The 14388-nt window shown below is 39.0% G+C and overlaps 1 protein-coding gene across 2 annotated transcripts in view; it reads left to right on the top strand.

Annotated features, from left to right (window-relative positions):
- The window catches only part of L3MBTL2 (L3MBTL histone methyl-lysine binding protein 2), a 49086-nt gene extending 37437 nt beyond the window's left edge, over positions 1-11649 (top strand). For both annotated transcript variants that reach the window (XM_026694813.2, XM_087968272.1), the window contains exons 13-17: positions 1620-1702; positions 2348-2582; positions 6464-6529; positions 9075-9266; positions 10240-11649. In XM_026694813.2, the coding sequence (XP_026550598.2) occupies positions 1620-1702; positions 2348-2582; positions 6464-6529; positions 9075-9266; positions 10240-10619 (956 nt within the window). In that variant the 3' untranslated portion in view covers positions 10620-11649. The remainder of the gene's footprint in view (positions 1-1619; positions 1703-2347; positions 2583-6463; positions 6530-9074; positions 9267-10239) is intronic.
- The last annotated feature ends 2739 nt before the right edge of the window (positions 11650-14388 follow it).

Raw genomic sequence — 14388 nt, 5'->3', positions numbered from 1 at the left:
AAAATCCTTGTCACATTGGACCAGCCTGTCTTAACCTAGTGTTTTTCATGGCAGAATTAGAGTCCCAACTTATTTGAATAGCAGAAGATTGGACAAGGCTGTTTCACATTTTATTTGGGGTTTTCTCCTTTTTGCATTAAAAACAGAATATGATGAGCTGCTCCTGTCCTTTCTTCTTGGAAGGTCAGGTTTGGTCAGAATCCTCTTCTTGTCTGTCCTCTGGTTGTTCTGAAGAAGAAATTTTCTTTTTTTTCTTTTCACCACTTTTTTATTGGAGATGGTTATGTAAATGCTTATGTTCATATTAATATTTCTCTTTGCTCTTTTAAATTATTATTTATTATTTAAAATTATAATATTTTAAATGAAAAATTTCACATATTAGAATATTTTATAAAATTATTTATAAATAAAATAATTTATTTTTTAAAACTTTATTAAATTTATTGACTACCCATCTTAGCACAAGGTAACTCTGGGAGGTTTCCAATATTAAAAAGAGAAAATAATACAAAATGTATACACAATAAAAAGTTAAATACTGAACCCTACCTAAAGGATGGGGAATGAGGGAGTAGGATGAGTGGGCAGGGGGTAGGTGCGATCCATTATTAATCTGTCCACATCCCCCTATTGGATCCCTAAGCCAGGGGAGCCGCAGCAGAGGGCTGAAAGAGCCGCATGTGGCTCCAGAGCTGCAGGTTGCAGACCCCTGCCCTAAGCCAACTGGCACAGCCAGATCTTTAAGCTTTTGCGGAAAGTCAGGAGGATTGGAACCAATCTCATTCCAAGGAGCAAGATATTCCAAAGGGCAGGCGCAATGGCATAGAAGGCTCTTCTCCTAGACACCATCCACCAGAATACCCAGTCCAATGGGACCCGCAGCATGCCTCCTCTGCTGGCACAGGTGGGGTGGGGCAAACTCATTGGGATGACACATCCCAGTAAATAGCTTCGACCCATGCTACAAAGGGCTTTAAAGGTGATTACCAACATCTTGAATTGCACCCAGAAACAAACCAGCAGTCAGTGTAGCTTGCGGACAAGGATATTAAATGGGCCACTCTTGGGACCCCCAAAATTGCCCATACCACCACACTCTGCACCAGCTGCAGCTTCCGAATGCTGTTCAAGGGTAACCCCATGTAGTGAGCATTGCAAACATGAGATGAATAACTGAGTGCAGGGATTCCTGATCCAGGTGATGCCGCAACTGGTGCACAATCTGAAGTTGTATAGTTACAAGTCCTAGGTGTGACTGCACCTGCTCTTTGAACAGGATTTGTGAGTCCAGAAGAACCCTCAAGTTGTGGACTGATCCATCTGGGCAGTTCCACCCCATCTAGAGCTAAAAATATCAAAGTTCTCGATCTTAGGGTTCCATATAATAAATTCCACAATTATTATTGTTAATATGTATTTTACAAAAACAGTTTACTCTATATTCCAACAGATTGTGTGTGGGTTTTTTTTTTGTCAATCATACCTATGAGGATGAAGCATTAATCTTGAAGGTTGCCACTATGTCTTCTTATAATGTCCATCTTATTTTGTTTTTGGTGGTATTAGTTTTTCCTTCTTCTTTCTCATGTCAGAAAACTCCCAATTTTATATTTTAGGATATGATGCTAAAATCTTCAGTTGGGCAAGCTATCTAGACAAGACTAAGTCAAAATCAGCACCTGCACGTCTTTTCAATGTGGTGAGTACCGTGTTCAGAGGAAAGGTGATAAAAACAAATCAGTCTCTATCCTGATAAATAGCAGATAATATTTAATAGAAAAATTTGTGTTACATCCCATCCCCTCATCCCACTTCTTTCTTTTTTTCATGCTGGATTCCATTTTAATTCACAGTACTAGTCCTTGTGAAGAAAAGTGAAATCAATAGTAATCAATTAAATACAAAATATAATTCATATTCTGTCACGAATGAGCCTCTATAGCAGGGCTGTCAAACTCGTGGCCCGTGGGCCAGATGTGCCACGTGCTGGCCATGCCCATGCCTAGTTTAGTGAAGGGGGAAAAAGTCACGATATATCACATGACAATGCCATGATGACGCAAGTGACACCCCTGCTCTATAGGATCTAGATAGATACAACTACTTCATGATCAAAATGTTTCCTGTTTAAACTTGAGCTCTGGAATTAGTGCGTGCCTATATTTGCATTTTAATTCTTCCTTTGATTCATTGAATATTTTGTGCCTAAACCATTTTATACTTTCCAAATCTCTTGATAAATTTTCACAATAAAATTTAATATAGAAACATTTTCACAAGGATTTAGATTGCCAGATTTAAATAAAGTATAACATGTATTATGTATTTGCTTTTTTCTTTTTAGGATTGTCCAAATCATGGGTTCAAAGTGGGTGCTAAAATAGAAGCAGTAGACCTGATGGAGCCAAGACTTATCTGTGTGGCAACAGTAAAAAGGATAGTCCATCGTCTCCTCAGAATTCACTTTGATGGCTGGGACAGTGAATATGACCAGTGGGTAGACTGTGAATCGCCAGATATTTATCCTGTGGGTTGGTGTGAATTGATAGGTTACCAGCTGCAGCCACCAGTGACTACAGGTGAGAAAAATAAATAGTTGCACTACTGGACAGGAGAGAGAAGCTTCAGCCCAATCCAAACCATATTCTTACTCTTCGTAAAAACTTTGATCCATATTGAGGGCCAAAGAGGTAGTTTAAGAGGAGCTGATGTTGGCAATCATTTTAATAGGAGCTTCCTTTGGGGTGGGGTGGATCCTTAACATTTTAATCCATAAACTCTGCTGCACCATCTCTATTTTGCCATGTATGCCAGGGCTTTGAATCCAATGTTATTTCCCAAACTTAATAAAAATGGCAGCGTGTTCTCTCCCCAGTGGAGCTACATTTAGTAGGGCCAGGAGGCTGTCCAGACAACCTGCTAAGGGGAGGGTGCCTGTTTCACCTTCAGTCATTTGTGTCCGTTCAACTAGGTAGACCAGACCAAGAAATCAACTCCAAGGAGGCTAAAACTACTTTTACTGTGATTGACAATATTAATAGAATATTGGAATTCTGGGCTCCACAAGACTATTTTTTTTCTTTACTTTTGTATGTCATTAGTTACCACTGTGCATTCAAGTAGGATGGTGTCATGTCCTACAAGTAGAGTGGTAGAGTCTCATGGTTTTTGGGCTTCTGGGTAACAGTTCAAAGCGGTGCTATCCTGTAAAATCAGCAGGGATTTATCCTGTTAAATCTTATATCTCTTTGATTCATTACAAGTTGTTTACCTGGACATCAATTTTCATCAGTTATTAACTTTCCAGTCTAAAATAAGTTAGATGCAAGTATCGGATAAAGAATTTGGCATTCTCCACATTCCAGAAAGTGGAATAATTTTGTGCATAATTTTTAAATTTAAGCAGTGTTTGTAGAAAAATACAATGGACTCTGGTTGGACTACAAGAGAGGTTGAGAGCAATATGTGCTTTTGCATCCTGATGCTCAAATGGTAATTTAATGGAAACTGCTGACTTTTTCCTTAGACTGTTTACTATTCTCTATAAATACTTCAGAAGAAATCTTATTACATCCACAGAATACTGCCCAGTGGTCCTGTTTAGGGTCACCCGGACTCTCCTCAGGAAGGGAAGTCCAGAGGCCCATCTACAGGGCAGTGTGGAGGAATTTCCCATGCATTTGGAGGACAAAATTGGTCAGATCTGTTCCCAGTTGGATAGCAAGCATAGTGCAAGTTCTGTAGAAATGCCAGAGGAGTGGACTTACCCAGTTATCAGGGAATGGCTTGATTTTGTTGGATCTGAGAAAGTAGATAGGCTCCCTACAAAATGTAAATGCCACCACCTGTGCATTAGATCCAGGCCCCTCTTGGCTAGTTAAGGCTGCCTGGGGGTGTGTGGGTGAGATGTGGATGGGTCCAAGCAGGGGTGGGATTCAAATTTTTTAACAACCGGTTCTGTGGGCGTGGCTGTTGGTGGACATGGCTTGGTGGTCATGTTATTGGCTGGGCGTGGCCAACTCAATATCACTCACATCGAGGCACGCATCTCCTCGCCTAGCCTCTCATGACTGTGGGGATGCTGCAACAGTCGTAAGTGTGAAAAATGGTCATAAGTCACTTTTTTCAGTGCCATTGTAACTTTGAATGGTCACTCCACACAAGCAAAGTACCAGCAAAGGAGTGGGGGGAAACTCCAGAGACGTTTCTGTAAGCAACACCAAAATGTTTCCTTCCTGCCTTCCTGACAGGATTAGGCCAGTAATTTCTTCTAACAACCGGTTCTCCGAACTGCTTAGAATGTTAACAACCGGTTCTAGCGAACAGGTGCAAACTGGTAGAATCCCACCCCTGGGTCGAAGCAATGGTGAATTCATCCTTGTTCGGGTGTATGTGTTTGTTTCAGGTTCCTTTTAAAGAAGTACTAATATGCCCCTACTCAAGACGCCATCATTGACCTCTATCGTTTTGGATAACTTTCCTCAGTCTCCCATCTCCCCTTTTAGGGAAGGTGGCTCAGAAAACATGGCATTGCAACTCCAGAGAATCACAGAATAAATTAATAGATTAACTGCACCCTTTTCAATCAGGTTTCATTGTGGATCATACAGGGCCAAAACAGCATTCAGTTCCACTCATGAATGATCCCTGGCAGGAGTGGGGTGGAGGTGGTGCATTCATCCTTGTTCTTCTTGACCTCCCGGCAGCTTTTGATACCATCAACCATGTTTTGGGATAACATAGAGAATTGGGGTGGGTGGTACATTTTTGTGCTGGTTTACCTCCTTCCACCAAAGCCAGTCCCAGTCAGTGTTAATAGAGAGAGGAAGAACTGTCCACTCACGGCCTCTGCTCTGTTCAGTGCTGTCTTTGCTCTTTTTTAACATCTGCATGAAACCACTTGGTGAGATCATCCATTGCCACAGGATGAGGTATCACTATTATACTGATGATATCCAGTTATACATCTCCATCCTGGGTGCAACAGTAGACTTCAGCTGAATCCTAGTATGACAGAGTAGCTGTGGGAGGGCCCCTCTGTATCCAGGAGTTTATAATCTTTGATCTTGAATGGGGTTATACTACCCCAGACAGACCAGATGTGTAACCTGGGGGCTCTTCTTGACTCATGGCTCATTCAAAGAGCAAGAGGCACCTATGGCACAGAGGGCCTTTGCTGGATTTCATGTTATGCAACACTTACGCCCTTTTCCTGGATGGGGAGACTCTCTATTCAGTCACTCATGACCTGGTCATCTCCTGTCTGGACTATAGCAATGCACTCTACAGGGAGTTACCCTTGAAAAATATCTAGAAGCTTCAACTGGTGCAGAATACAGCCACATGAACAATTCTAGGTATTCAAAGAAGAATAACACCTTTGCTCCGCAAACTATTGGGTGCCAATTTGTTTCTGGGTCCAATTCAAGATAGTGGTTGTGACCTATAAAGCCCTACATGATGTGTACATGACATGGAGCCAGGCTACCTATGGAATTGTTTTCATTCCATTACATCGGCCCATTCTACCCAGTCAGAGAGGAAAGATATGTTATAGATCCTGTCAGTTAAAGAATTCCAACTGGCAGACTATCACCCTGAGGAATATGCTACCTCTGGAGGTCAGGCCCCCACTCTCCCGGCCTTCCAAAAAGGAGTTAAAACATGGCTCTACAGCCTTGCATGGGGACCCAGAGGAATATGCAGCTATGGGGCTGGTTGCACCATGAGAGCCAGAGGTGGTATTCAGCAGGTTCTGACCACTTCTGGAGAACCCGTAGCGGAACTTTTGAGTAGTTTGGAGAACCAACAAATACCACCTCTGACTGGCCCCACCCCCATCTATTCTCTGCCTCCCAAGTCACAGCTGATTGGCTGGGTCTTCTTTTGTTGCCCTGCATAGGAGAATGGAGCTGGAAAGCAGGTTAATGGGGTGGGGAGGGAATGGGATTTTGCAGTAGCCTTCCCCCTGGAGTGGGAGGGAATGGAGTTTTTACAGTATCCTTCCTCTGCCATGCCCACCAAGCCACGCCCACCAAACCACACCTGCCAAGCCAAGCCAAGCCATGCTCACAGAACCGGTAGTAAAAAAAAATTGAATCCCACCACTGCCCTCCTTTTGCCTTTTAAACTAATTTTTAACAGAGAGGGAGGAGGGGGAAGGGAGAGGGAGGGGGAGACGGAGAGAGAGAGATATTAAAATCAAATTTAGTATACCAGATTTCAGAATGAAAATACACAAAGGAAGCAACTCTGGGCTATGACACAAAATAATACAGAAGCCTGTTCCTATTCTTCTCCCACAAGCTATTAAGTTCTTACACAAGTTCCAAACCCATTAAGTTGGGGCCTGATCCTAGTGATACAAGTGGTAGCTGTGTCTTTATATTTAGTTGCTGCTTCTTGCTTCTTGCATCCTGTACAACATATCATTCTGGATTTCTTCTTCTCTTGATAATAGAACCTGAATCGCCTGCATTTGCCAAGGAGGTTTCAAAAAAAAAGAGAAAACCATATGGAAAGAAAAGTAAGAAGCACGTTCACAAAGTATCTCTGTTTCATCTTAATAACAAGGCAAAATTTGTTAATTTGTTCTGCTGAATAGAGCAGGGACTGAAAGGAAAAACAAGAATCTACCTCAAGATAAATAAGATGGAATATTTCCCTGGGTCAATTTCTCTCTGTGTGATATTCATTGCAACATTAGTCAGTCAGGAAGTATTTAGCAGGATCTGGGATGCAATGCCTTGCAATTATAGTGAAGCCTTGTAAACTAAAGAGGAAAAGGGGCATGCATTAAAGTCCAGTGTCTATTAAAAGGCAAGAAGGGTTTTCAAGCCCAGAAATAATCAAACATGAGAAGAAAAGGAATTTGAACTGCTATGGAGCAATAGGCAGTGCAAGCTACATAAGTACTATGCTGAAATTGATGGCAAATTCAGCAACTGCAAGCAAGTCAAGTCAAAGCACTTAAAAAACCAAAGCTAAAAGGCCACATGGGGATTAAGGAACAAAATCGGGGGGGTACCAGTGCCAGAAAGTTCCCCTAGTTATATGGACTCATCCAGTCCAGGACTCAGAGGAATTGGTGGTAGACGTGAGCAGTGAACTGGGCACCAGGCAGTTGTGCCATCTAGTGCCTAGTCTGTTGTTTGAATCCACACTATGGATCCAGATTTGTCTATCAAATCTAAAGTAAGATAAACCAAGGTCTATTAGATCAAAGGTTTATTTTATCCAGGCTAATAACCTAACTAAGCCAAAAACATGCTTTTTTTCTGCCATGTCCTCATGATGTTGCCTTTATCTCATCCCCAGTCTATACCTGTTATAGTTAAAAGCTACCAGTCCCTATATTTAACTTACCCAGTAAATCACAAGTATGGACATTCCCACTTGTTGGTCTTATTTCTGTGGCAGGTTAAGGATTGTAAATGGAGGGGTTGAAGGATTGATGAATATCACTTGAACTCAGCCATGAGGCACAGTCTTTATATGTTTTTGTGAACCTTCTTAATGATTTTCTGAATCAAATTCCAAATTGGAAGGACTGTGTGTGTAAAGGGGTTTTTTCCCCATTCGTGGGGAGGCAGTGAGAGATGTACATGTTTTGCAGGCAAAGACTTCATGTTGAAACTTTGATATATCCAACTGATAGGAAAATTTCTGTAAGAAATTCTGGAAAAGAACTCAGGGTACCTGAACCATACCTGTTCTCATGCACATATTGCTAAACCACAATTCTTAACTTACCATGAACAATGGAGAGAGATGCTGAAAAAAATTAAGTACCATCCAAAATGCTATGCATTGGTCCCACTACTGATTCTGAACTTAATGTCAGACTTAGTGTGAAGCATTTTCTTATGCTATTCATCAGGATTCTTTTTGTAATTAGACTGAGAAATGTTTAAGTCACAAATTGCCTGTCATATAATAATTTATCCCTTCCACTACAGTTGTTACAGCAGCTTTGCTATTTGATAGACAATATCAAATTATATATTAATTGAGGTCTGCTAAAACTTTGTTGCTAAATTGATACTATGTGTAGCTTGGTTAGGTGGGAAATATGCATTCAAGATTGAAAGCATTTTTGTTCTGCAAGAGCATGCTAATTGCTTAACAACCACATATCAATGAGCATAAAATTATCAAGCTTTTCTCTGCAGTCTGATAACATTCACAAGATGCTTTACTATGACTCTTTCATGCTTAATTTTCTGATGGTCTTTGCTTTCAACTTGTGCATGTGTATCCTATGTCATGGCTAACTAGTTAATTTGTCTCTATCCCTCCCCATCAGCATACAAAGTGTCGGCTGGGAATGATATCTAGAAGAAAGAACCTTATTTCTTACAGCTGTAGATGCCACAAATTAAGTCCGGATCCTTATAGGTGTAAATGATAATTACTGTTTTACTATTATAATGTGCACTAGTTTTACATGCTTAAAGCCTCAGGTTGCTCCCACTCAAGAAGTATTTTAACTAAGCTACCTAGAGTCACCTTGTTGTAGGGGAAATGGATGCATAGAAATTTATGAACAAACAAACAAGTTGGAAGGACCTTGTACCCAAATTATAAGAGACATCTCCAAGGCAGTTGATAATATTGATGCTTCTGTTGAGTTACCCAGGCAGGTATATTAAATATACAGTATGTGTCAGTTTCTAGTAATTATAATTTTAAAATGACCTTCAATAAGATTTGTATCAATGTGATTAGTTTGGATGTATGATTACCTTAATACACCTGCTTCATTTGTCTCATAGCTGAGTTTAGATTATTAATCCTTATTGAGGTAATCAACCAGGATCTCATCTGTATCATTTCAGCTGCATTTTTGGGATCACTTCACATTGTTTGCTTAATATTTTTCCCCAAAACTGTACATTAGTTAGCCATGAAAAACAACCATGTTTTATGTGCAGATGTTTTACAGAAAAAAAATTGATATAAGTATCCTCACCCTGTATACAATTGTACAGCCCTGATACAAGTGAGCTGCTATGAGGCCTTTGGCAGAGTTGTGAGGTGGATATATGACTGTTTTTATTCCATTTGCTAAGGAAAAAAGATGACTGCTAAAGCCCGCTCCATCAAGGAGGCATCTAAGAAAGTGATCACTCCGAAAACAAAGGAAGAAAAAAAAGTTACCAAAAAGCTGCCTACTTCAAAATCAAAGGAGGGAACACCAACTGTTTCAAAAATGGAGGCAAGACAAGCTAAATCCAAGATTTCTTCAAAAGTACTGCCTGAAAGTAAGGAAAAGGATATAGTGCTTCATTTCTCCAATTTGTAAACATGAGCAGGAAGAGCGTAGTCTTAAGAAATTTGCTAACATGCACATTTTAACCTGCTTAACTGCATTTTTGAAAGATTTTCATGGACAGGTTTGCAATGTAACTTGTAAGAGCTACCATAATATAGATAGTTCTCAATTTATGATCGGTCACTTGGTAACTTCAAAATTACTACAGACCCTGATAATGGGATTTACGACCTAGATTCAAAGTTATGATATCCACCCTGCCCAGTGATCATGTGACTGCATTTTGGGTGATCAGCAACCAACCCACATTTATGGCCATTTGCAGGACCCTGTGGTCACATGACCATGACTTACAATACTTTTGCCAGAAACTGCTGTTTACTTCCAGTTTCCTGCAAAAAATGCCCCATAGCAAAGAATGGGCTTCCTTAACAATTGCAATGTTAGCTTAATGACTACAGCATTCACTTAATAACTACCACAAAAGAGTTCATAAAATGAAGAGCAGTCAATAGTGACTTCTTTTATGACTGTCAATAATAACTCCAAAATGCCTTCACTTTAAAGATTTACCTTGATTTCCTTATATGTGGACAATTTTGAAACCTGCGCTGTTGCAAAAATACAATTGCAAAAAAAATAAAACTTTCAATGTAGACTTTGAAAATAGACAGTATTACTTTAAAAGCAGCAGTTTGCTAAAACTTTTTGAAGAAAATATTGAAATCTTGTGGGGAGTTACTCATGGCATGATCTATAATTTTGTTTCTCTGGATAAATTGATAAACAATAAAATGTGAATCTAGAAATATTTTTGTTTGGTTTTTAATTTTCCTTATCCATATGTGAACAGTGACTATTCTTTTTAGGAATATAGGTTATCACTAGCATTTTGCTCACGTGTAAGACCTTTTAGATTTTTATTCTGTAATTGAACAATAGCCTTTTTCTGTGTTTCCCAGCCTTTGTTGCTGTGCAAGTGAAAGAAGTGCTTGAAGACCCAAAGGTGAGGCTTGAAACTCCACAACATTCAGTGCCAGTGAAGGATGAGGACATGGATCAAGAAGCTCCAGCACACTCTGTGATAATTGGCTGCCTAAAGGATGAAGGCATGGAATTAGAATCCCCAGAAATCTCTATAGCAGATGAGCAGGATGGCAGCATGGACGTTGAAGCTGCAACAAGCCTTGATACACAATGCTGCTTAAAGGATGGAGTTAAGGAACCAGTAACCCCAACAAACTCTATTGCAATTGCCTGCTTAAAAGAGGGGGACATGAAAACAGAAGCAACCGTGAGCCCAGTGCTCATTAGCTGTTTAAAAGATGAGGATGTGGACTAGAAGGTCAAGCAGCATAAATATCAATGATTCTGCACAGCACTCCTTCACGAATCAAGGAAGGTGAATTGCTGACCTCTTTGACTGTACTCTAGCTTTTTATGTGATGTGATCGGCCTATGAAACAATTATTAGAACATATATTCTATCCATCATGCAAAAAGGCAGGTCTACAATGCTGCTCTGCATACTACTATGAATGAATTTCTGCATTATAAAACTCTGTGGAAAGGCAGTGACATGTTACAGGGCATTTGAAATTTATCTGACCACGGTAATCATCACTATTTCAGTCAACCATGGACTGCCTTCGAAGCAAGTTATTGGGCTGGTACTCAAGAAAAGTTTTCTGCTGAAATAAATGGCAGATCAGGAAAATGGGTAAGAAAGCTGAGGAGCTCAGTGCCTTACTATGAAAGGGCATTTTTCCAGTAATGCATATTTAATATGAAAGGGGCCACATAGTTCACAATGTCTATCTCTGGGGAAAAGATCCACTAATCCCATTCAGGGGCAGGATTGTGTAGTGGAAAACTCTAAAAAGTATCAAGATTCAATAATTGATTTATTGTTTCAACAGTTGAAATAGCAGGATACAGCAATGGTCTCTTATGACCAGATTAGCCATGGGCAAATTTACCTAGAACTCACACAGAAGACAGTTTAAGCATGCACATCTATAAGGCCCCGACCCAGTAGACCCACTTTACATCTGATAAGGACACTAGATAAGATGGGTATCATTCAAAAGGCGATGATACTACCAGTAACATCCATTGAAATGTATTATCATGGCTTTGATATACAAGTGCCAAGAAATGAATTGTTATTCTAACAAGCCGGCCGTACATTTAATTGTGGAAGGAGAAAAAATAAGAAGTCAATCATTTTACATCCTTAAGCCTGAAATGTCAACAGCAGCATAAATTCTGAAAGTATTTGGGAACATGTACAAATAATTTATATAACTACAAAAAATTTTAAAATCCTACCATCTAATTGAATGAGTCATAAATACTCATCAACTCATAAATATTTGAGGCAGTGTTTTTTATTTCCTGAATGGAGGAGAGTTTCCCAAGACAAAATGGGGAGATCTTAACGACCGTCAACAGAAGAAGTTCTATGATGCCTCAAATTGTTTGGAAGAGTTTTTATGAGGCCATAATTTTAGTTTCACCACTCTGTGCTCTAGCCCTTTGATAATATTGCTTGCCTTTTCCTGTATTATTTCAGCTTTGCAATATGATATTTGTAGTGTTGTGACCAGAGCTATAGGTAACATTCCAATTTGGTTGTAGCATAGATTTACCCAAAGCATCATTCTTCTACACCGAAAAGAATCAGTTTCTGTGCTTGCTAGGGATTTTGGGAGTTGTAGTCTCAACATATCTAATTGGTACCCACTTGGAGAACAAGGCACAATTCAGAAACAGTATAAATACAGCACAAACTTCACGATTTTAATTGGTAAATCAGGTGTTTTTTTTAAAGCAAACATATGGAAAACATGTTTAAATCTTGCTTTCCAAATGGACTGGTCAATTTGTATTGCCCTACAATTACTGTAGCTAAATACTATATATAAAGGAAAATAAATGTACATATTTTCCAAATTATAATAGTTTATAGACAATAACTATACTATGCATAATTTTGAATGTACTTTGTTTTTCACATTACGGATTGATCATTGTAACTAGACAAATAATGTAGATCAACAGATAAAAGCATATACCAAGGTCTTCCTTTTCAAATTTCTTATCATTATGAGAAACTGAAAGTATGTTTACATCAAGGGACTTCTCATTCATGCTTTACTTTTCTTGTTTTCCTTCACTCCTGAACTCGGCACCTGCATCCCTCATTTGGAACGAGTTCCATCCCTGATTTCAGATACAGTTAAGCTGGCTTGTTTGACCTTCTGTATATTCCACCCTGGGCAACTTTGGAAGATGGTGACAAGCTTCACTTTTTGGCTATATACATTTGGTGGAGAGCCACAAGTAGCCCCTACTCTCAGATTCAAGTTATCAAGCCACCTGGAAAATACAGGAAAAGAAGAAACCTTATAATTTCACCAGATCTGAATCTATTTAAAGGTGGAGTTTTTGCAGGGGGAGGGGGTTGTGGGCATTTTTTTGTATGGTTTCACATTTGAGATATTAAGAAACTGTTCATTTGTGAAAACGGGAGCAGGAAAAATGCTGCTTGTTTATGATGTTTCCAAATATATTCTCAGTACAGAATTACTGTTTTCTAGGAAAAATGTGAACTATAGTTGATCAGCTTTACAACAGAAGGTTCATCCATCAAGTATAATCACTATTTGGCAATCAAAGTTTAGCCTAGGCTAACATTTTAGCATTTAAGATCTGTAATTCCTTCACTGAGAAAAGTAAATCAGAAGTCAGTTGTTAACAAGAAGCGATTGATGCATATTTGTAGTTTGATTTGCTATTCCATTTCTTCTCCCACCATCTACATTTTGCAGGAAAAAAAGTCAGTTAATAGCAATAGCACTTAGACTTACATACCGCTTTATAGTGCTCTACAGCCCTCTCTAAGAGGTTTACAGAGTCAGCATATTGCCCCCAACAATCTGGGTCCTCATTTTACCCACCTCAGAAGGATGGAAGGCTGAGTCAAGCTTGAGCCTGTGAGATTCGATCTGCCAAATTGCAGATAGCTGGCTGTAGCAGAAGTAGCTTGCAGTACTGCACTGCGTCACCAAGGCTCTTTTTAAATTTAAATCTTGAGATTTCTCTTTGGTATTGCTAGCCCAAACCAATTTTTCATTGTTCATGGCTATGAGATAAAATCCAGGTAAACAATCCCAGGTTTTCTGTTGTCTCAGCAAGGATATTGTACCACACCATCCAGTTATTATATTTATTCCAGCCATTCTACATACACAAACATTTGAAATTATATGCAACACAAAATTAAAATACACATTTAAAAACAATTATTCATATCACTAAAAGTCACAATTAAATTTGTATTTATTAGATTAATGAAATATATGTACTTTTAGTATTTTGGGGGGGGGGCAAAATATGTTTCTATGAGGGAACATTCTGTGACCTGATAATTACAAATAAGAATTATTCTGTTTACCAGATAGATAAGACTCTGGCAGGAGAGGCATCTTCAGTAGTCTGTTGTTGTAATTGAGGTGGGCTGACAGGCTCTAAGATGTTTTATATCTAGTACCTGAATAAAATCTGGTCTTTATTACAATCAAAGATCAGCATAAGAATGGAGTACAAAATATTAAAAAGTATAAAATAATTTTTAAAAATTAAAAGGGGTAAGAACATTAAATGGGTGGAGAAGAGCATGACAAATTAGACTTATCAAAAAACAGAGCAGCCCAGAATGGCAAACTTGGTGCTAATCAAAACTGGTTTATGGTACAAGTCATCTTCGGGTGGATTTTTAAGTGTTGCTGCATAGAACCTGACAACATGGCTCTGTAATATTGCCCCCAAATCCAAATTCAGCTGAACAAAAAAATAATAATGATCAATACTATCAAGTCACTAGAAAACCTGAATAACATAGTTGCAGTAATATCATTCAGTACTTAAGATACATCATCAAAAGATGAATAAAACTCTTTTAGTGCCATAGTTTGAGCCAAATCCCAACTGAAATCAATCTTGTCATCCAAATAAACTTGAAAATAGGAGGCCATCCCCTTCTCAATTATCTTACCACAAAATGAGTATTTGTGACTAAACTATAATTACGAAGATCTCAGTTCTTA

This window comes from Notechis scutatus, chromosome 6, assembly GCF_049901735.1.
Source record: "Notechis scutatus isolate UNSWTSFEM ecotype Mainland chromosome 6, rNotScu1.2, whole genome shotgun sequence".
Classification (NCBI taxonomy): Eukaryota; Metazoa; Chordata; class Lepidosauria; order Squamata; family Elapidae; genus Notechis; species Notechis scutatus.
This window is presented reverse-complemented; position numbering and strand designations above follow the sequence as displayed.